This window comes from Camarhynchus parvulus, chromosome 9, assembly GCF_901933205.1.
Source record: "Camarhynchus parvulus chromosome 9, STF_HiC, whole genome shotgun sequence".
In the NCBI taxonomy this organism is placed as follows: Eukaryota; Metazoa; Chordata; class Aves; order Passeriformes; family Thraupidae; genus Camarhynchus; species Camarhynchus parvulus.
Genome location: NC_044579.1, coordinates 9,367,055 through 9,388,889, shown reverse-complemented (window position 1 = coordinate 9,388,889; position 21,835 = coordinate 9,367,055). Strand labels below are relative to the sequence as shown.

The following is a 21,835-nucleotide window of genomic DNA, read 5'->3' as shown; positions in this document are numbered from 1 at the left end:
CTTTGTTTTCCCCTAGGAAGGATCACCTTATATAAATAATGTACGTTTTCACTTATAAATTCTGAGCTATTTTATATTTAATACAAACTTGAATCTGATCTTTGAAGTTTTATACTGGAGATGTAAAATCAGCATTCCAGAGACAGCTTTCTTTCCTGTTCTGTTAATTTTGAACTAAATGACAAGCTTACTTCTGATACAGAGAAACCAAAAGTAACTATGATTTTGTTTTGCAGCTGGAATTATCTCTCTTCTGGATGAAGAAGAGCCACAGCTCAAGGTAAGCTCTTACATCTGAGAGCAAATAACAGCAAATGCATTATGTGGAGAGCTTAAAATCAAAAAGGAGCAGATCTCAGTAATTTCTGGTTGGACAGCAGCAGGTGGGCACCAAATAGTATCTAGCCTGGAAGCTAAAAGAAAGGGCTTAAATAAATGATAACAGATTGAAAACATCCTTGTTTTGAGCATGGTTCAAACAGGAGCTTCAAATGCAAAAATCTCTCTTAATGAAAGCTCCCTCCTCTCTGGTGGTAATGGAGCTTTACTTAAAATTGTTCCAGAGGCTGCATTTTTGCTATGTAAAATACAAAGCTGAAGAGCAGCTCAGCTTTTTAGAATAATTTAATCAATGTAGAACAAAATCACAGTTACAGTTTTCACTTGGAAAAGAAATCACAGTAATAGTACAACAAGAAGAAAACAGCAACAGAAACTTTCCAGTGCACAGATGGTATGAATCCACAGGGCACCAACACTCAGATGGTAGTGTGTTGACGCATTTTTGAACGTGCACTTTTCAATATTTGTAATTCCCTAATTTTTTTGCTGGATACAGGCATAGGTAGTAATGGATCTGAATGATCCCTGATTTTGCTGTGAGCTGATTACAAGTGGGCTGATTGTGGTTTGTTTATCATCTGAAGTACTGTGTCCATATAGATAAATAGAGTTGGCTGCTGTAGGCCACAGGTTGATTCCATGTGCTGCACAAAGGTTGTCACAATTTTGTCTGTCAGACACTTCAGCCAGTCATTCATCAGAGACAGGCCATGGAAAGGAATGCTAGAGTTCTCTTACCTGTGAAGTGAACAGCTCTTTATTTGCAAAGGACTTGCAAAGAATAGTGAATGCTTGCAAAGATCTTTTAAAAAAGAATTTGCTGTTGAAATGGGTCAAAGTTGATGGTACTCATCCTGGAATGTACTTCATTTTTACTAGGGAAAGATGGTAAATGCATTTTTAATATAATATAACTTTACTTTTTTTTTTTTAGGAGTTTGCTCTTCACAAGTTGAATGCTGTTGTCAATGACTTCTGGGCAGAAATCTCTGAGTCAGTGGACAAAATGTAAGAGAAGACATTTAATACTGCTTAAAAAGAACATGGGATACGAAGTGGATGTAGTTCTGGTTTCTTGACAATGGTTAATACAGCATGTAGCTCCATATTTCCTAGAAAGCTGTAATGTGTGTGGTTGTGGGGTTGGAGCTGTGGTCCCAAAGATTCAAGTTCAGTCAAGCTTGTACTTGAGTCATGTGGCCTTAAGGAGATCTGAGCACACAGAGCTGATGCTCTTCTCTCCCTCCTCTGCAGTGAAGTTCTCTATGAAGACGAAGGTTTTCGGAGCCGCCAGTTTGCTGCTCTGGTTGCTTCTAAAGTTTTTTACCACCTGGGAGCCTTTGAGGAGTCCCTGAACTATGCCCTGGGAGCTGGTGACCTCTTCAATGTCAACGACAACTCGGAATATGTGGAGACCATCATTGGTAAAGAACTGTTGCTGCAAAGGAAAAACTCTGTGTTGTCAAAGCTACTGTAACTTTGAAATTTTACTTGGTTTAGCTTTTTTGTCTGTATTCTTCTGGCTGTCTTTGTGTTCATTTAAACCAATGCTGCAGCTAATTTTACCCAGTTTATTTGTACTTTCTTATAATTTGGGATTCTATAATGGAACTGACTTTGGAGTTCTGGAGTTCTTTTCCTATTCTTAACCTTTATTCTACAGTGAATTCCTAATAAGAGAATTGCTTTGGTTGTTTATTGTCCTTTCTCTCATTTGCATGCTGATGTTATCAATTTCAGCATGACTTTGAAAACAATTGACTGGTACGTGTAGCTGCACACCTGATTGAGAGGGACAGTTGTGTTTATCCACCCACAACAAGATAGCAAGTCTGCAGTATAATTTGAATGCCTTTTAAAAATCTCATCTGCTGGAGTAATTTGCTTTTTACAGCATATTTTACAGGATATGATGGAGCTGGGCTGGCTTTCAGTCTCCCAGCTGGTGTTTGCAGTGGAGCTAGGAAGTCTCCTGCTGCTGTTTTCTCATTTATTTGACATGATACTTGAGAAAAGATCATATCCTTGGTTTAATTTTTAAAATACCTACTTGATTTCAGCACTAAAATCAGAGTTTGTTAGGAGATAAGAGAAGTGTGTAATTTCCCATACTGTACTTGCTGGTAGAACATGTTCATGCACATGCTGGTCTCTTCACCTGTACAAAATTGCAAAAATCTGAGAACTTGACTTTTTCCCCCCATATTTGTTTATACCTCTTCAGCAAAATGTATCGACCACTATACCAAGCAGTGTGTGGAGAATGCAGAGCTGCCAGAAGGGGAGAAGAAGCCTGTGGATGAGAGGCTGGAAGGGATAGTGAACAAAATGTTCCAGCGATGCTTGGATGACCACAAGTACAAGCAGGCCATTGGCATCGCTCTGGAGACACGCAGGCTGGACATCTTTGAGAAAACCATCCTTGAGTCGGTATGTGCAACAGGCAGGAGGTGCCTGTAGCTAGGCTTTTCCAGCTAGGGATCCAGAAGTCAAGTGCAAGATCCATATTGCTGTGGAACTTGCCCTGTTTCGTATGGAGAGAACAAAAGATAAAACTCAGGGGTGTTCAGTTCAGTGTGTTCATGGAAAGCAGAGCCACTCAGGAATGTCAAGTATAGGAAGATCCCCCTGCTACCTTTAGGAAATCCTTGAGCTACTGGTTTATGGGACAATATTCCCAGGAAGCTTGGCTATGTGCCCTCTTGTTAAAGTATTCCCTGTCAGCTACTGGCAGAGATACAATACTGGTATAATGTTAGAACAGCCCTTTTATTTACCACACAGTCTATCACCTGCTGTAATTCACTGTGGGAAGGAATCCTTAGGGCTGGAAAAGTCATTATTAATGGCAAGCAAAAGAAAAAACTCCAGTAGGTGGGTGAGCTGCTGTAATTTTGAGTGACTGTGTGCAGTCTTGGCCTGCCCTGACTCCAAGGTGGTGCACCTTGGCTTTAAAGTCTTTCGCTGAGGCTTTAAGGTAAGTCATGTTACTGTTAGTGGCAGTAGGAGAAGCAGGCCTATAGTCATCTGCAGCAGCTCAGCAGTTGTGTGCAATTTTGTTATGCTGTAGTATCTCAGTCATATCCCAGACATGTAGCTTGAATCCTTTAAATTTTACAGCTTTTCAGTTTAAAACTTTTATGTATGTTTGGATGTTTCCCATTTCTGTGTATGAGTGATAATCATAAGGCATCCATCTTGCTTTCATTGTTCTCTTTGTTGTCCTATGCATTTAATAACTTGCCCATTATAAATCCTTCATTTTGAATTACCTTCCTGAGGTCTAGTAACCAATTCAGTTTCTCAGGCTTAATCTTTTCTTGGTGCATGGGTTGTTTTGCTGACATTTAATGTTAGTGCAGTGAATTTCACTGCATTTAAAACTGATTGTTTGAACAAGAAGGGTGAAGGGAAGATAGGTGTTGTACTTTTAAGTTAATATTTTGCATGTTTTAGCTTCTGAATTAAATATTGGTCCTGCATGATTTTGATAGTGTTCTTTGAACTGCAATACACCTGTATATAAACTTTTCTGAAAATAGGAAAGGAAACTGAAGATTAAAAGCAGACCAAATGTGCATATATAAATAGAAAAAGGGCAGCTTTATTTTCCTCTCTAAATCCTTCTTGTCAGTCTGATGTTTGATATCCCTGAATTTTATTTCAGAATGATGTTCCTGGGATGCTGGCCTACAGCTTGAAGCTCTGTATGTCTTTGATGCAGAATAAACAGTTTCGTAACAAAGTCTTGAGAGTTCTAGTTAAAATCTATATGAATCTGGAGAAACCAGACTTCATCAATGTGTGCCAGGTAAACTTTTCAAAGTCATCTTTAAAGATAATAAAAAGTTGCACTTCTGTAGGTATATTTGGTGTGACATCTACCTGTTCTCTGTCTTTTGTTCAGTTAAATGAAATATATTTTCCTGATTGTGTGCTTCCAACGTATATCAGAGTGAGACCAACTTGAAAAAGAGATGTAAAGATTGCATATTTGGTCAATTTGTAGAGAAAGAAATCCGTTCAAAGGCAGATTGAGGATACAGACAGCTCTGACAGAATATTTTAAGCCTATGTAGGGAGTATCAGATGGTAGGTTCACAGCTTGGAATTTTATTTATTCCTCACAAGAACAGTGCTTTATTTTTTTTGGTAAGCTATTGTCTGAAAGTGTTTGGACAGCCAGTTGTGAAGTTACTCAGAGTCTGATGTTCTCAGATCTTTGCCAGTCTTGGTATGCCATGTACGCATGACTCAGTATTATGCCTGTTTCATTTCAGCTGAGGCATCCCTACAGAATGACTGGTGCTTCTTCAATGTGCTTTTGAATTTCTGTGTCTAGTAGGACAAGTCTTGGTTTTCTGTGAAAACCCTTCTGAGTTTTCTATTGTCTTCAATGAAAGAGAGAAAAATTTTCTTTCTTTGAAGGGAATGTTCTGTGGAGCAGCAGATGAGGGCATTGGAGTGTGGCCTTGGGTACTGTTGCTTTCTCATTCTGAAGTATCTAATGTCTTCTCCTATTTTTTTCTGTTCTTCCCTTTCTCCTGCTCAGTGCCTGATATTCCTGGATGACCCACAGGCTGTGAGTGACATCTTGGAAAAATTGGTGAAGGATGATAACCTTCTCATGGCCTACCAAATTTGCTTTGACCTGTATGAAAGTGCGAGCCAGCAGTTCCTGTCTTCTGTCATCCAGAATCTGCGCACGGTTGGAACTCCCATTGCCTCCGTGCCTGGGTCCACCAACACTGGCACTGTCCCTGGATCAGAGAAAGACAGGTGAGGAGATTGACTTGAGAGGTGGTGGAGTTCTTTGGCTCCAGTCCTGCTCTAAGGCAGCCTCATATTCCATGTGTATTCCTCATATTCCATGGATGCTTTTTACAAGCTATTAAGTTACTCCCCTTTGCTTAAGTATAGGCAAGACATGCTATTTGCTCAAAACAAAATTGTATATCACCAAAATCTACTGGTTTTTAAGGGGATTTTCTTTGCAGTTGAAATAAGCACAGAACAGTTATATTGGGGTTCAGCTAGCTGAGCAGTAATTCATTAAGCTACAGCATGAGTTGCTTGAGAATGCTGATTCTGTATGGTCTTGGCAGCAACTTGCAGAGCTTAGGAATGGGGGAGTTCAGAAGAAAAAAGCTCATCACAGCTATGTGCAAGTTTGGTTTCACATAACAGCTTATGGGAAGAGTGACCTCAGATGGTAATGTGGTGTCAATAGACCCTTTTGTACTTGCAATTTAGAAGAGCTACTTCAAATCTACTTTGAGTTTTTAAAAATGTGGTCAGTATCACAGATTTTAACTGCAGGAAGCTGCTGTTAAGTAAAATCCAAGTTGGCACTAACCATTCTGTCATCTTTATTTCTTCTTTTGGTGACTTACAGGAGAACTGGCCAATCTGTGCTAAGGTTGCTGCCCAGTTCAGGGGCAGCATGGAAGAAGTTTGTTCTCCATCTGTTGTGTAATCACCACAGAATGCTTAGTGGTACTTTCACTAGAGCTCTCATGTCTGTGCACAACCTGCTCCCAGCACTCTTTGATAGTGTGTGGTGGAGAATCCCACCTAGATCCAGGCTGGCTGAATATAAGGGTTTATCCTGCTGTGGAGCTGATTTATACTTTTGAATCAGTGACACAGGCATGGCAAGCATTTTCCTCTTCCTCTCTTCTTTTCCAGTGAAATAAAAGGAAAGACACAGAATAATTTGTCAGCCTGTGAAGCATTAGAACAAGGTGCTAACAACAGCTTAATATGTTTAATTTCCTTGTCAACACTCTAGGATCCATGCTAATAGTGACAAGCACAAGGCTTCTAGGGGAGGATATAATTATCCTTGATGCCTTGTTTGTTGACTTTGTTTTCTCACCTATGTCTGTTCATTCCCTACAAGAATCTTCATTTTTTGTCTCTGTAGGTGGAATAAGAGAATAGGGTTTTCCAGGCTTTTGTCTTCAAGTTCAAAATTGAGTGGAGGGGGAGTTTTCTGCTCAGCAGTAAGCTCCAGATAGTCAGCCCTTGTTCTGTCAAACTCCTCTTTTCCAGTCATCATCTCCAAATCCTAGGCTGCTCCTTCAGGACAATGTTCAGCCATAATTACAGTTCCTGACTTGTTGCAAGTGATGCATTTTTCATTTCTGTTTTATTTCAGTGATGCTATGGAAGCAGAAGAGAAACCAGGAAGCACTTGTGCAGCAGGGAGGTCTACAGAAATTGTGAGTGCTATTTCTGAAACAGACCTTAGTTTTTCTTACGTGTTCTCTTTGGATGTCTAGGATTTCTAAATTTGTTTGGCTAATAAAGAATGGAATTCCTTTTCTGTGTACAAGGTGGCAGATGATCTCTGAGGGCCAGAAGTCTGACTCAATGTCCAGCAGTTCAGATACTGAAAGGTGTGTGAGAGTGAGAAATGCTCAGAGTTCAGTAGGAGTTACTGAGTTCTGAAAAAGGACACAGAAGGATCTGGCTCATGTGTTTGCTTTTTGATATTGAAACAATTAACTCATCCGAAAAGAAAAGGCCTGAAATTTAACTGCTGCTGAGAACCTTAGGGAGTGAATTAGCTCGATGCATTTTTTTTTCCTCTCTTTCAAAATCCCACCTGTAGTTCTGGTGGATAGAACTGATGCTGTTCTGCAGGAGTGCCAGGAGGGGATGCTGATGTAACATAGTTTCTTTTCCATGAAGGTGTGAAGTTACCTCTGGCCTACATGGTGCTGTGTTGCTGGGCCAGTTGGTTGGAATCTTTTTGTTTGGTTTCTTTTGTCAAGTATTGGAGAAAGTGAGTTCACTTCTAACATGCACATACAGTTGCAATTCAGCATGTAGAATCGTTAATGCAGTTTTGACATTTCCAATGGTGGAGACAAGGAGTGTTACCAGAGAGGAGGGTAAAACCCAAGACAAGTTGTTTTTTGTTTTTCTTCTTTTTCCCCAAGGTAAATGTTTGCAAAGAAAACTTGAGAATATTTGAGAGATTCTTGCAGAACACTTAAAAATTAATTAAGGGCAAACAGAAGTGTTTCCTTCAAGTTATATTTCACACAGAAAACAAAAGGGATCGAGTTTCTTGCCCCAGCAAGGAACCTTGACAGTGCTTTTGTACAGGAAAGGTGTCTTGAATCAGTTTTTGCTACATTGGTTTTGCTGATTGTGCCAAGTACACCAAAACAATCTGTGTGGCCAGAAATGTTCTTTAGCTTAATCTTCCACAATTAAGAATGCTGACTACAAAGAAATAATTGAGGGAATTAGTTTAAGGGCTGAACTACTTATGCTTGACTGGTCTGTGACCAGCTAAATGTCAGGACAAAGAGCTGCACTGTACTTTTCACCCTGCTCAGAATGAACTTCTGCTTCTACAGATCCATTTTCAGCTGTTCCATCAGGAGGAAGGAGACTTTTCACAAAGTGCTCTTGAGGATGAATGTATCTGCTTGCTAGTTCTACTAGCTGTTGTTCTAAATAAAGCTTGTAGCTCACAAGAATGGTGCTGCAGCTCAGCACAGGCTCATGCAAAGTATTGTAGCTTTGTGGCCCTGTCTGTGAAAGCTTCCATGGAAATACAGGTTCATTTATAAGAGGGTTTGCCTCTGGCAGGAGACTTACTGTCTCTGTAATGCCAAACAGCAGCTTGCAGAATGTCAGATGTGGCCTGTATTCTTTTGCTATCAATGAAAGAATACATTTCTTTTTGAAGAGTCTCTTTTCCCACCTGCACTGCTGTGCACAAAAGCTTTGATTTCTGGGAGGTTTGGGCTTGTGCACCAAGGACAATGTCTTTTTAGTCCTAAAACCTGATAGCTTTTGGAATATGGTGATGGGAACATACCAGAGTAGCTTCTCATGAATTGTATTTTAACAGAGTCATAGCTGGGTTCTCATGGAATTTTTTTCTTTTTTGCTTGTATGTGAAGAACCCAGAGCCTAAGGACCAGATCTCAAAAATGATTAAAATTTTAAGTGGCGAAATGGCCATTGAGTTACATCTGCAGTTTTTAATACGAAACAACAATACAGATCTCATGATCCTCAAAAACACAAAGGTAAGAGACTTTGTTAAACATGATTGTCTTTGATTTATCTGATTCATCCTGTGTTGGTTTTGACCATGCTGCTGTTGTTTTTAATTATAGGATGCTAGTAGGATGTTGATATTTTCATTAGGTTTTTTTTTTATTGGTTATAGCAACTCATCTTTTTCTCACCCTTTTTTTGGTGGGTTTGTTTTTCATCTGTTCAGTAAGATGGGCAAAATTTACCCTCCAGCTCCATGTCAGATCCAATGCAAATGCTTCTTGTTGGAAAGGGAGGAGTCAGCCAGGACTACAGGTTACACTATGTTGGTATCTTGGTTGAGATGTTAGGAAAGCCCTTCAGCTTGGCAAGGGAATCCTGGTATGTAGTAAAAAAACAGTATTTCCACATTGGAGACAAAACCAATCAGATACTGTGATGTAGACAGAGTTAGTGAATGGAGTAACTGGTTTTGTTTTGGAAGATGCTACTCAAGGGTGGGCAAATGAAAAATTACAGGCAAACTGGAATCTGAAAAGCCTACTAGAAACTATAGGAGAAGTTTTTTATTTGTGAAATAAGATGCACATTGTCAGTAAAAGTAATAGGGGTTGCTTGTTAGTGGGTTCATTTATTTCAGATGACATTTCAAATGTATTGGAAAATCTTTTCCATCTGCTGGTAAAGTGTTCAGGATTCTGCAGTGGAGTTCTGGGAACAGCCTGGAAACGTCAGCAGCGCTCGCTGTGAGTGCTCGGTTCTGGGAAGCAGAGCGGGGTGGTTCTCCAGTTAAGTGGCAATTGGAGTAATCACATCTCTGAAAGAAACTCACATAAAGGATCATTTTGCATGGGAAAGATGGCTAGAGGATATGTTAGAGTGTATTAGCAATCTATTAGCTGATTACAGGGAAATTGCTGGTTAAATTGAGGATCATTACAGTCCATTTTTCTACTGTTCTGGCTAGCTTGTTAAGTGACCTTGGGCAGATCTTTTGCTGAGTGATGCTACTGATTGTTCTTGTTGTTTCAGGATGCAGTGAGGAATTCTGTGTGTCATACTGCAACTGTTATAGCAAACTCCTTTATGCACTGTGGGACAACCAGTGACCAGTTCCTTAGGTAAATCTATGGCAAGGAAGCTGCAATGTCATTTAGAGGTGTTTGAACAACATTGTTGCCCTCCTTAACTTGATACGTCCAGAGTGGTAACTGCAGAACTCTAATGGTGTTAGAGAACTGTTTCCTTTTCTCTGTCCTCATAAACTGGTTTTGTTTGACTGCTAACTGTATGAGCAGCTTGGAGGGTGAAGATCTGGAATTTCTCTTCTCTTTGTTTACCAGTGAGAGAGTTTCTGAGATGTATCTTCTTACAGAAGAGACTGACAGTACTGAATGACTCTTGTAGGGGAAATGCTAGGGCTGACCTTACAAGGGACTTAAGGAAAGCTGCAGTAACTCTGCTAAAATTTCTCCCAGAGAATTGGTGGGACTGCATATTGAGCAGTTCTCTATCTTTCACTGAGATCACCCATGTCTAGAAGCTTGACTACAATCAGGCAAAAATCAGGACTGATGAAGGGGAGGGAAATGTAAAGTGGAGATGTGTTTAGCTGCCTTCCCTTCTGGAGCTGCTTTTTAGTTTGAAAGCAGTCTTCAGTGCCCTTAAACCCTGTTTGCAGGATTAGGAACAGGCTGTATGAGAAACTTTGTTTAACCTTTCTCTTTTCATCTTCTAGAGACAATTTGGAGTGGCTGGCCAGGGCCACTAACTGGGCTAAGTTTACTGCTACTGCCAGCTTGGGTGTTATACACAAGGTAACATTGCATTCGTTTCTGTCTGCTCAGTGTAAATGCTTGACTTGTGAACAGTGAAAATGTGGAAATGGGGATTCTGGATAGTGCCTGCAGTCCAGTGTACCTGGCACAGCTATGATATATTTGTGTCTTTACACTAAAAAGTTCCTTACTGTAGAAACTTTCAGTAAGTTTGAACGGTGATGTGTGGCACTGAAATACTGATTTTAGTGGAGAAAATAATGGCTATAACACATGTTTAAATGTGTTTAAATTACTTTGCTGTTTTTTCCCATTTCACTTCCCACTCTCTTCCGTTTCTGCTGCTGGACACTGGATATCCAGGGTCATGAGAAAGAAGCATTACAGCTAATGGCAACCTACCTGCCCAAGGACACCTCTCCAGGGTCAGCCTACCAGGAGGGAGGAGGCCTCTATGCCTTGGGTCTCATCCATGCCAACCACGGCGGGGACATCATTGACTACTTGCTGAACCAGCTGAAGAATGCCAGTAATGATGTGTGTACTGCAATGAGCCTTTGCTTTGTTGGGAATATGTAGGAGGGTGCTGGCTGGTTACGTAGTGGGGGGGTAGAGGTAATTAAGCAGCAGTGTGGTACTTAAACCTCCTCTGGGTCTTAAAGATTGGTTAAAGGTTGGTTCTAACAACCTGTTGCTTAAGATTTAGGTAAGATTTTTAGGAATTTCTTATGTACTTGACAGTGACTGTAGTTTCATCATATTTACTACTTGTTATATCTGCTTTGTTTTGCTAGTGGACCTGCAGCATTCAGGCACTGTTATTGTTTACAGCTTAGTTGTCAGGGAAATAAGCCACTAAATGTTTCTGCTGACATGACCTGTAGTTTTAATGCATCTTGCACAGTAAGAAGTGTTTTACTTCTGCACTTAGTGTTTGTAGACCTCTACGAAAAATATCTTTTTAAGTTGGGGATAGGTCATTGTCTCAGCATGTTGCCTCTTTCTCCTTGTGGAATCTAATTACTTTTTTTTTTAAATTCCATGAACAGATCCTACTAGTCTTTCTGCAAATGTATCCATGGTTAGAGCAAAAGAGGTTATAGATTGTTTTTAAGTGGGTACCTTTTTACCTTTTTATTTAAAAGCTATTATTAGCTAGTGGTTTTTACACATGGCAAAGATTTATGATTTTACCTAAATCACTCAGTGGGGGAAAAGATTTTGAAGTTACTAGAAAGTCTTCTGTGATATGTGTTAAGCTTCTGTTACTTACTGTTTATGGGCTTTTGAACTCTTTTTCTTCTATTTTCTGCCTCTTTCACTGGACCTGCTGCCTGGGACTGTGAAAGTGGTATTTCTAGCAGGTCAAGAGATCATTTTGGTTTGGTTTGGGGCTAAAAGGTTGCATGTTTATATTGATGGAAAGATGTCTGCTTCAGTTGAAGCCATACTGTTCCCTGCTTTATGACTGAACTTGCATGTGCTTCTCTAGATTGTGCGACATGGTGGCAGCCTGGGCTTGGGGCTGGCTGCCATGGGGACAGCACGTCAGGATGTGTATGATCTGCTGAAAACAAATCTATACCAGGATGATGCAGTGACAGGTAAATGTTCTGCTTTCAAAGCAAATAACCATCTGAGACTTTATCAGGCACCTGGGGGTTTTTTGTCATGTTTTTTTTTCCTCAGGTTTTCTGTTAGCAGCATAGATTGTTTCTAGCTGTGTTTTACTTATTGACCTTTTCCTGATCATTATCGTTCTTTGGTTATGTGTCAGTAATGTTCAGAGATCCTGTCATGACTGGCACTGTGGCAAGTTTTGATAAGACACACTAGGTCTTTAAACAGCTCCTTTTTTGCTCTGTTCCTTTCTTTGTCATATGCTTTGCATTAGTGTGGCTGTTCTCCTTGTGTGCTTTTTTGAGCTGAGAGACAGGCTTGGAGAAACTTGTGGGAGTTACTGCTGCATTGGTGGGGCTCATAGGAAAGTGATCTCAACAGTTCTTGGCCCAAGGAAGGGATAATTGAACTTGGTAGAGAAATGTACTAAACTGTGGTTACAAACGTGTTTTGCCATGAATAGTGGAGTTGTTAGGCATGGGGATGTCCAAAGTGACCTATTGGCCTACATCTGGTGTGATTCTCTAGATACAGTATTTATTACTTTTGGGAACAGGGTTGACTTTTTTGCTTTTCTGTGCTTTTCAGGTGAGGCAGCTGGCCTGGCACTGGGGTTGGTTATGTTGGGATCTAAAAATGCCCAGGCTATTGAGGACATGGTTGGCTACGCACAGGAAACGCAGCATGAAAAGATCCTGCGAGGCCTCGCCGTTGGAATTGCTCTGGTCATGTATGGGAGGATGGAGGAGGCTGATGCTCTCATTGAGAGTCTCTGCAGAGATAAGGTAAACTGAGCTGTGACTTAATCCCTGACTCTTGTGTTACATGGCTGACCTTCCTGTCCATTTGTGAATCTCCAGCTGTGGTCTGTTGGCTCTTTTGAACCAGAGAAGTTCTTACATAGGTCTGAAGTAGGACTGTTTCACAAGTTGTTGCACTCTGATCAAACATTCAAGAACAGCACTGCTTAGCTCTGTATTTCTTTAGCCTTATACTTGGTCTTCATAGTCATGTGAGCAGCAGCAGGGAGTAGATCAGGATGCAGTGGTTAAAAACAGACGAGACTTACTGTAAGTGGGTCATCTTAATCTCAAGGCTCTGGTAGTGATCATTGCAGATAGCAAGTAAGAAGCAGAATGACACCTCTGCCCTATACTCTTGGGCAGCCTGCAGCGTAGCAGGCTCTCTGTCCCCCTGAACTTGGTAGTGACAGCCCTGCTTTGGCAATTGTCCTGTTACTTGTCCCAAATAAACAATTAAGCAATGAGGCTGACCTGTGACCTGTTTGCAAGTTCAAGACACAACAGTGGAACAGATTTAAAGTTAGAATTACTGAGTCACCATTTGGATGGATGTGAAATATTGATGCTTTCTCTTCCAGGATCCAATTCTCCGTCGTTCTGGCATGTACACTGTGGCTATGGCATACTGTGGCTCAGGGAACAACAAGGCTATCAGGCGCCTGCTGCATGTGGCTGTAAGTACTGTGACCTTAGGAGCACATAGGAGGAAATTCTTGGTCAGAAAGCGAGCACATCGCTTTGTCAGGCTTTGTGTCTGCAGTGTTAATATTCTGGTCCAAATCAGAGATTGTGAAGTGGCGAAAGCTTTATTTAGTATTATGAGCAGAACTAACAGGGCCTTCTGACATTAGGGTAAGTAGACTTTCAGACTTTCAACCTGGTATCACAGAAAAGGCACCTATTAAAAATTAAAACATGAACCTAAACTACCCAGCTAACAGGTTTGCAGTGAATAGTCTGTGTAATGATAGGCTAGAGAAAAAATAAATTAAGCTCTAAAGGATGAGGTCTGTCTGTTCTTAATCATCTTGCAGTTGGTGTGCAAACATGAGTGAGGCTGTTTGGGCTAAGGCTGAACATGATTTTAACTAACTTTCTCTATAATCCTGTCTTCTGGTCTGAAACATGGTCCTCATGTGTTTTAACTGTATTCTGAATATCCTGTTTTTCCTTTTGTAGGTGAGTGATGTGAATGATGACGTGAGGCGGGCAGCTGTGGAGTCACTTGGTTTCATTCTGTTCAGGTAAAGTGTCTTCCTTGGTCACTCCTGCAGCCTTCAATTTAATGTCTGTTACTTTTTTAAAAAATTAGTATGCTACTGCTTTCACAAAGTGACTCAACTGCTAACTGAATGAATTCTGAGAAGTTAAAAAACTGAGAGATTGGTTTAGGATTAGAACCCTTTCTTAATGTTCAGCAGATGTTTAATGAGTGTTTCTGTGGGTTTCTGGACTTGTGGCTTAATTGTCTGAACAGAGATAGATGAAGTTGACAAATAGAATGAAAAATTAATATTTGCAGGATTGAGAGTTAATTAAAAATTAAATATACTGTGCTCGTGCCAAGCCTCTTAAGGGCAGCAGTGCCCAGACAAATATATCTGCCTAATGGCTGTCTAAAATGTTGTGACTTTGATTAACAAAAAAAAAAAACAAACTGAAGGATGATCTTGAAATAGTCTTTGTTTCTTGAGTATCCACTGTTAAATCATGAAAAGTTCCCGGGCTTACATTGTAACATGAGCCCATCACAAAACCGTCACAATGTTTTCTTTGGTTGTCTAAAGTAAATCCTATTGCTGAAATGGTATTTTGTAGTGCCCTACAGATCCCTTGGTTAAGGGGTGGTTGGAGAATTAGAAGGCTCCCCAAGGATGTACCTGCGTCTGTTAATACAATAATTTGTGTTCTGTTAATACAATAATCTGTGTTATCTGAGCACTGAGCCAAACTGCAGCCTCTGAGTGTGGCTGAGAGGAGTTGGTGCAGACTTGGGTCCATAATTGTAATTTTAAAATTGTTCTTCCCATCTTCTTTTGGGTTGGTAGCTGTCCTTAAAAGCAGGATGAGAGATTTTTAAAGATGGGGTTAAAACTTGGGTTACTGATGTGAGCAGCCAGCTTTTCTGTACCGAGTTGTTCCCCACATGGAAGTGACTGCACCATTCTGCTCTATCTGAAGGATAATTGAATGTGGTTTGCAAAGAGGACAGACTCTCTCAGTGGGCAGCAGGTGTCTCTCAAGTGCTTCTGCTCTGTTACTTCCAAGCAGCACAGCTCCTTCCTTGCAGCTTAGGGATCTGTGCCTCTCCTGAAGCCAAGGGATCTGTTTAGCTGACTTCTGTATCTGTGTACAGAACAAAAATTCCATGCATGCTTTCCATAGTTTCAGGCATCTTTTTTCAAAACAGGTTGTGACAAAGCCCTTTTGAGCTCAGATTTCAGTGTAATTTTTCTTTTCAACAAATGCAAAACACAATTGGACATGGATATCTCTTACCAAAATAAGGAACCTTCAAGGCTCCGAGCTAAACCATTTACCGTGTAAATGGTAAATGGCATCTTGCTGCAACAACATAGTTCAGGGCCTGTTCTCTCCATATCCAGCAATAAGGAAATGAGTGCCACCTTCTTTGACTCTTTCACCTTCTGTACAGTGGTTCAGATGTTATCCTGCCTCTTCTCCTCCCTCTCTGTAGACTTGCAGTCCAGAACCTACTTGTGCAATAAGGAGGAGCATTTCCTTGTAAATTCTAGTGTCCACCTTTCTTGGTAGTCAAGGACTAACACTTTTTAGCTGATTAGCACTGGCTCCTGGAGGCAAAAGGTTTGTGTTAGGCTGTGGTAGTTGCCAACACTTTTCACTTGATAACTGGTTGTGTGTACCCTGAACAATGCCAGTGTAGAGAGACATAAAGACCAAGTGAGTTGTGAGTTTGTCAGATTTCATGGCTAAAATGACATTTCTTTCTTATGACTATTGTTTGTTGAAGTCTAACTGGATTTACCTGTAAAAACCACTAACACAGCATTGAATACTGCCAAGAGTCAGTGATTTGTCAGCTGCTGAGTACGTAGAGCTTTTGAGTGAAGTGTTTTGGAGATGAGCAGGTCTGAGACACAGTGGGCTAAATCCCAGAAATTAATCTCATTTTAAATGAAGGAAACATGACTGAAGGTCCTATGAAAAGAGTTCTCATCGAAGTCTTTGTATGTGGTTCCAGAAAGGGAACTGTGAAGTCAGGATTGAAATAAGAGAATACATTTGTTTAATGCAGTCTACATTTTTCTTGGGGAATTCATGGCGTTCATGAGGTTGAGTATGCTGGAGGTGTGAGTTTGTCTGTTGGATTATACACTCTAGCAGCCTCAGACTTGTGCTTCTGTCTGTTCCTCCTATAGGAATGGTAAAACCCATATAAGGGTGGAGGTTGCACAGTCAGAGGGTGATAATTTCCTTAAAAGCACTGTTGCTTGAACATGACAGAACTACAGCCCACAAACTCACATTGTGTCATAAATATCCAGTTTGTTTTCTCCTGTTGTTACAACTATCTATGAATAAATGTTCTTCCTCTTGGATTTGAACTAAAAGTGTCGTAAACATCACAAAACTGCTAATTTTAGGTAACGCATCTGCATAGCAGAACATTCTGTGAGCCTTTGCTGTCCTTGTTTTCCTCTGTGAGTCTTCCTTGCATTCACATGCATACAACCCTGCATACACTCACTCAAGAGTCCATCTTGACTTTTATTGTTGGTAATAAAAACAGCACAGTATCAAAGTAAAATGAAGAACATAATGTAATAAAACATGACATTTAATTTTTAGAGCAATAAGGTTTTACTTGAACTTGAAGATTACCTCTTTTATATTTTTTTAAGCATGGTACTTTTTTTTTTCATTAGGCTTTTGAATTACTGGAAAAAATATACAAAAGAATGTATGTGGCTTTTTTCAGTATTCATAATTCATGAATCAAGGTTTAGATAGAATATTCTAGTCTAGGTTCTTAATTTTTACCTAAGAATTGCAAGATTGAAATTTCTGGTGTGTTGTGAAAGATGATAGATCACCCAGTTACAATCCCTGGAGGGACTGGGGGAGCAGGGGTTAGTGCTGCTGTTACAGTTTCACTCTGGGATGTTGGATGTGCACTTCCCTGGCTGTGGGAATGTCTGCAGTCACCCAAGTGAGCAGAGCAGTATCAATCACATTGCTTGTGTGCAGGATATGTTGCAGGTCCTATTCATATAGCACAAAAACTTCCTTGTCCGATTCTTGGGCTCCCCAAAACTTTCCAGGGGACCCTGTGTGTAGAATTGAACCTTGACCAGCAGAGTTGCTGCTGTTAATTCTGGTTTTGCTGACTATTGAGAAGCAGTCCATAGGTTCAGGCTGCAGATGGAAAGCACAGCTTGCTGGCTATAGGACTTGGTGTGGCTTTTTTCCCTTCTTGGCTTAGTCCCATACAAAAATTAGGCACTAGTTATGGATTTTGGAGCAGATAATTTTCATGCCACTATATTAAATTATCAGAAAATGTTCTGGTGCAAGAGAATTGTTTCAAAATTGCCTCCTCTTTTCTTCCTTTTGCTATCTAAAAAAACCAGTCAAAATTGTGTAGAGCAAAAACCTGAGACTTCACATCTTCTCTCTTTTTAAAAATGGCCACCTCTTACAGGAGGCACTTCTAAGTAAAATGTTATTGTAAAGTGATACAGAGGCACTAATAAAGCTTGGGGTGTTTGGTGCAGGGCTGAACAAGAAGCTGTGTTGTGAAATAGGGAAAAATGATGTATTGAGTTGGCGACTGTAAGGTGTCTCTGTTTTCCCAGTCCTGCTCCTTTTGCCATTGATCACAGATAGCAAATTTACCTAATTGTTGATGTTTATATACTGGTGGCTCTTCCTGCTGAAGTGGTTTATAAAATATTTATGGTTGTTGGAAACAGCATTTAAATCACCTGTAATTTTCGGTCAGCTTTTTAAAATTATTATGATGCAATGGAAAACATGATCAATATAAAGTGTTATGCGTTTTAAAAATTGAAAGACTTACTTTTATCATAATTTTTACCACTTTAGATCATGAATTCTTTGTTGGTATTGCAGAGTGAGATGTGATTGGATTATGTAGCCAGCCTTATTTTTACATTGTTAGAGCAGTGCTGCAGAGTATCTAAACACTTTATGTACAAAATGAGGAGATAGATGTTTTATGGATAGAAGAAATCTGACTGGTAGAAAGCTTCAGTGTGGGATGGAACAGTGCTCGCAAGCATGAACTAAAAACGTTTAATGCTCTCATAGCAGTTGTTAAATCCAGAGGAATGAGACTCTTGGGGAAGTGGGACTTGAGTTGTAGGATGCTGCTTTTATCTTCATGCAATACTGTTGAGAAAAGGCTGAGGGCTGGAGAGGGAACAATGCAGCCTCTAGAGAGTCCCAAAGGGAAGATGTAGTCTCAGATGATAAGTGTAGGCTACCCAAACATGAAGAACTCTGCATGGCTTCTGTTCAATTTTTCATTTTAGGATGATGCAAGTGAAATAGTAATGTTTCCTGCTTTTGTATGCTTTGTGTTTACGTAGCCTTTGGTATTTTAAGGCTATATATTTGTTATAAGGCAAACAGATCAGATGCTTGGATTTTATTCCAGGAAGACTGGGACAGTTTGTTTTCTTTATATCTTCTAACCTACCTTTATCCAGAAGGCAGATAGCAGATGATCTGGGTAATTGAGTGTGAGGCTGACAGTCACCCTAATGTGATCTGCACCAGTGACTTTTTCAATGTTTTAATTGTGAAGAGGAATTTAGTGAAATGTATCTGCTTGTTAATTCTTGCATAGGAAAGATTAAAAGGGTTTTGTTTACAATCCAACACATTTTATCTTGTCATATTCAGTCTTCCTGGTAGAGAAGAATGAAGGCCCCTTTCAAAGAAATACTAGCAGAAATCTTACTATAATCAGAAGAAGCCTTAGACTTTCACTGAAGTTGTGCAGGGTTTAATGAATTTGAAAATGATTTGCCGTTACCTGTGTAGAGCATTTATAAAGAGGATTCTTTAGAGAGTAAAAAGCTCTTAATTTTTAAGAGTGTGATATTGCTTTTCAGAGGTTGGAAAGGACCTGAATACCTGGATGCAAGGAACTGTAGCTGTGACTTGATAAATAGGGTTGACATGAATTATTAAAAAATGGACATTTTTAGCAAGCCATCTTTCCTATTTTTGTACCTAGCTTCCCATTGTAAAATGAAAGGTCTTCCTCTCCTCTGCAGGGTAAACATCTTCCTTTTCCACTGGAGAAAACATTGTTTCTCATGGGACTGGACACTGATAGTAAACACCATGTTGTTATGCCAAAGACAAAGTGATGGAAGTTATGTCTCTCCTGCCTGTTGTTTTTGCCATGTTAATGGTTGCCTAGAGAGCCAAAGGGGAAGTGAAACAAAGGAGGGCTTCTGAGCAGTTGTACATAGGCATCTTTATCAATGTGAAGAAAAAAGTCTAAAGCTTCGTGGTAATATTAACTCAGTGCTGAGAACTGGCCAGAACTCTGGGACTCTTGGCTCCAGCTTGCAAGGTAAAAAGCCAGAAGAGCTCTGGCAATGTTCTGCCTCTCTGGGTTCCAATGTCCCAGGTTGTTCAGCGTGCCTTTACCATGTTTACTCTGCTTACACTGCTTTGCTTTTTAAGTCTGATGTTACATACTGCAGCCTAGAAAAAGATTCAGGGGAGTTATGTTTTTGTTTTCTTTTACCAGCTTGCAGTGATGTGGATGTTTCCACAGTATGGAAATGGTGTAGAAAAGCAGCACTTTCTGTAAAACACTATAAAAAATTCCTATGTGCCTCTTGTGTGCAGGTGATACAGCATCAGCTTGTAGCATCAGCCTCTCTTCTCAGTGCCTTGTGCTTAACACTTGATTTTAACTGTATTTGCATTTGAACATTGATGCTAGTATGGCCTAGTGTGATACAGTCAGGAAGAGTTTTATACTTATAGGATATAAGATAACGGAATAGTATGTTTTTCTAGCTGCCTGTAGGTTTCCTGACAGCTAAAAGCCTGCAGCTTATAGATGGTTTAGGACTGACTTCACAAAAGGCATTTTACATCATAGCTGGGATTAGCTGAATTTCTTCCTTCTCTGTTTCTGAATGAATTAAAGGTTGGGATATTTTTTGGTTGACTTTTCTGGCTTTGTCTGTTTCATGTGTATTTTGTGGCTGTTTTGTTTAGTTTTTTGTAAAGTAATACCTTTATTTGCATTTCAAGACACTTATTCTGTTAGGCTTCGAACTCCATTATTTTCCTCTCTGCAAGACTGCTGAGTCCTTATGTGCATGTCTGTACTGTAATTTTTAATTAGATAGGCAGACAGAACATTGACTGAATGTCTCCTAATGTATTTTAAATAATTAAACAACAAAACAACCACCATACTTGTCCATTGTTCTTCTAAAATGTTCTTCCCATAGTGCTTGGGTGTTGCAGATAAGCTTTGACTTATCTTGCTTTTCAGTAGTTTAAAAAGAAATTAAATATGCCATATAAAGATCTTTGTGATAATGAGAAAAGTTGGACTAGGTATCTCTAAGTTATTATTTTATGGACTTTATTATTTTGTTATTTTATTGCCTCTCTACAGTAATAACTTGGAGTTATTACTGTATTGAGACTTTAGAGCTGGCCAGGTGGCTGATTTGGTGTGGGTCAGGTTAGGAAAGAACTTGCAGCATTTTGCTCCAGAGAAAGGAATCCGTTTTTTAATTTGTGTGTATTAAGGGGAAAGTGCATAACCCCTTCCTTCTGTAAAAGCGTCTTGTTTTCTACAGCCAAATGTCTGCAAAGCATTATCAGTTATTGTACTGCTATCTTTATGAAAAAAGCTGTAAAATACTATAATACTATGAAAATACTTTCTCTTTGCAGACAGCATATAAAAGTATATTTCATAAATTTTATAAATTTGTGTTACCTAAAGGCAGTACTCATGGATGTAGTCCTGAGGCTCCTGTTGTGCTTGTTGATGCCATAAGAGCAGTGTTGTCTGTAGTTACCATACAACAAACTGGTGCTTTCTTTCAGGAGCTTGCAGTGACTCTTCCATTATGTCTTACTAATGAAGGTGATGTCTTTGTTCAGAGCTGTTCTTGTAGCTACAGTTGCTAAAACAAGAACTCCACTGTCCATTATGTTTTCTTACTTCATAGTTCTGAATCTTCATTTTTTTTCTTGCTCTGTCCTGCTTTCCAAGGCTGTTACCTGAATTCTCAGCTTGTTTGCTTTGTAAGCAGACAAGCTCTGAGCAATGTCTTCTTGCACTTAGCATGTAAAGTGGAATGTTTTCCACTTGGAAAGTGGAAGCATGGAATGTGCATGCTTTCTTGGCTGATGTGTTTCTGTCTATGGAGAAATTTTCTTTGCCTGTAGAAAGACTGGATTTTTTATTAGTCACTAGTTCTTTAGATTGAGGTTTGTTGTTGCTGACTGAACTCAGTAACTGGAACATGATGAGCTTCTATTTACAGTTACTAAAACTGAGAAACCTGTATACTGACTTGAGAAAATTCATCTCTGCTGGGTGAGACTTTTTCAAGGATGATTTCCTGTTGGTGGAGGTCTAAACACTGATTGCAAAGAAGCCTTGGAATCTTTCTCTGTGGGACATTTAGGGCAAATTACTCCTCGTGTAAGACAGATTGCAGATTTGACAGCTATACAAGAACAGGGTCAGACAGAAAAGAGCTGAGTTTCCTCTCAGTTTTTCTATGTGCTGTGAGCCAGCTGTGATGTTTCTGCTGGAAAGGGAAAATATAAGTTGCTGCTCAAAGTAGGTGATAGCTGCCTGCTATATGAACTTTTTTTTTTGTTTAATTAATATGGATTTATTTAAGTATCAAGAGAGTTTCCAAAGATGACAGCTTCTTGCTTTCTGACTGCTGGACAATAACCCCTCAGGAATGGTGGTTGCCTTTTGGTGTTACTGCTCATGAAGGTGTCTTTTACAGCTATCACACTCCATCCATTCTGGCTCTTAACTACAGCATCCTCCTAAACAAATTTTGATTAAGTGAAGAGGAGGGAGAGCAGTTAGAATTTACTCTGATTTAAGTGGCTAGTGATTATCACCAAAATTGGGAAGAAGACAACTTACTGCAAGTACCACAGATGTATTTTTAATGCTTTCGCCTGAAAATCTCTGGCAGTTGTTACAGTAAGCTCTGTTTTGAACTTGCATATGTTTTAAATTAA

At 39.8% G+C, this 21,835-nt stretch overlaps 1 protein-coding gene across 1 annotated transcript in view; it reads left to right on the top strand.

The window, feature by feature from the left end:
• Positions 1 to 21,835, top strand: part of PSMD1 (proteasome 26S subunit, non-ATPase 1) — a 64,885-nt gene that overhangs the window by 2,095 nt on the left and 40,955 nt on the right. Inside the window, exons 2-16 of the mRNA XM_030954130.1 lie at positions 237 to 280; positions 1,277 to 1,350; positions 1,597 to 1,766; positions 2,567 to 2,772; positions 4,010 to 4,153; positions 4,895 to 5,121; positions 6,503 to 6,566; positions 8,268 to 8,396; positions 9,400 to 9,488; positions 10,106 to 10,184; positions 10,509 to 10,682; positions 11,638 to 11,749; positions 12,354 to 12,550; positions 13,147 to 13,242; positions 13,748 to 13,812. Of these exons, the coding sequence (XP_030809990.1) occupies positions 237 to 280; positions 1,277 to 1,350; positions 1,597 to 1,766; positions 2,567 to 2,772; positions 4,010 to 4,153; positions 4,895 to 5,121; positions 6,503 to 6,566; positions 8,268 to 8,396; positions 9,400 to 9,488; positions 10,106 to 10,184; positions 10,509 to 10,682; positions 11,638 to 11,749; positions 12,354 to 12,550; positions 13,147 to 13,242; positions 13,748 to 13,812 (1,870 nt within the window). The remainder of the gene's footprint in view (positions 1 to 236; positions 281 to 1,276; positions 1,351 to 1,596; positions 1,767 to 2,566; positions 2,773 to 4,009; positions 4,154 to 4,894; positions 5,122 to 6,502; positions 6,567 to 8,267; positions 8,397 to 9,399; positions 9,489 to 10,105; positions 10,185 to 10,508; positions 10,683 to 11,637; positions 11,750 to 12,353; positions 12,551 to 13,146; positions 13,243 to 13,747; positions 13,813 to 21,835) is intronic.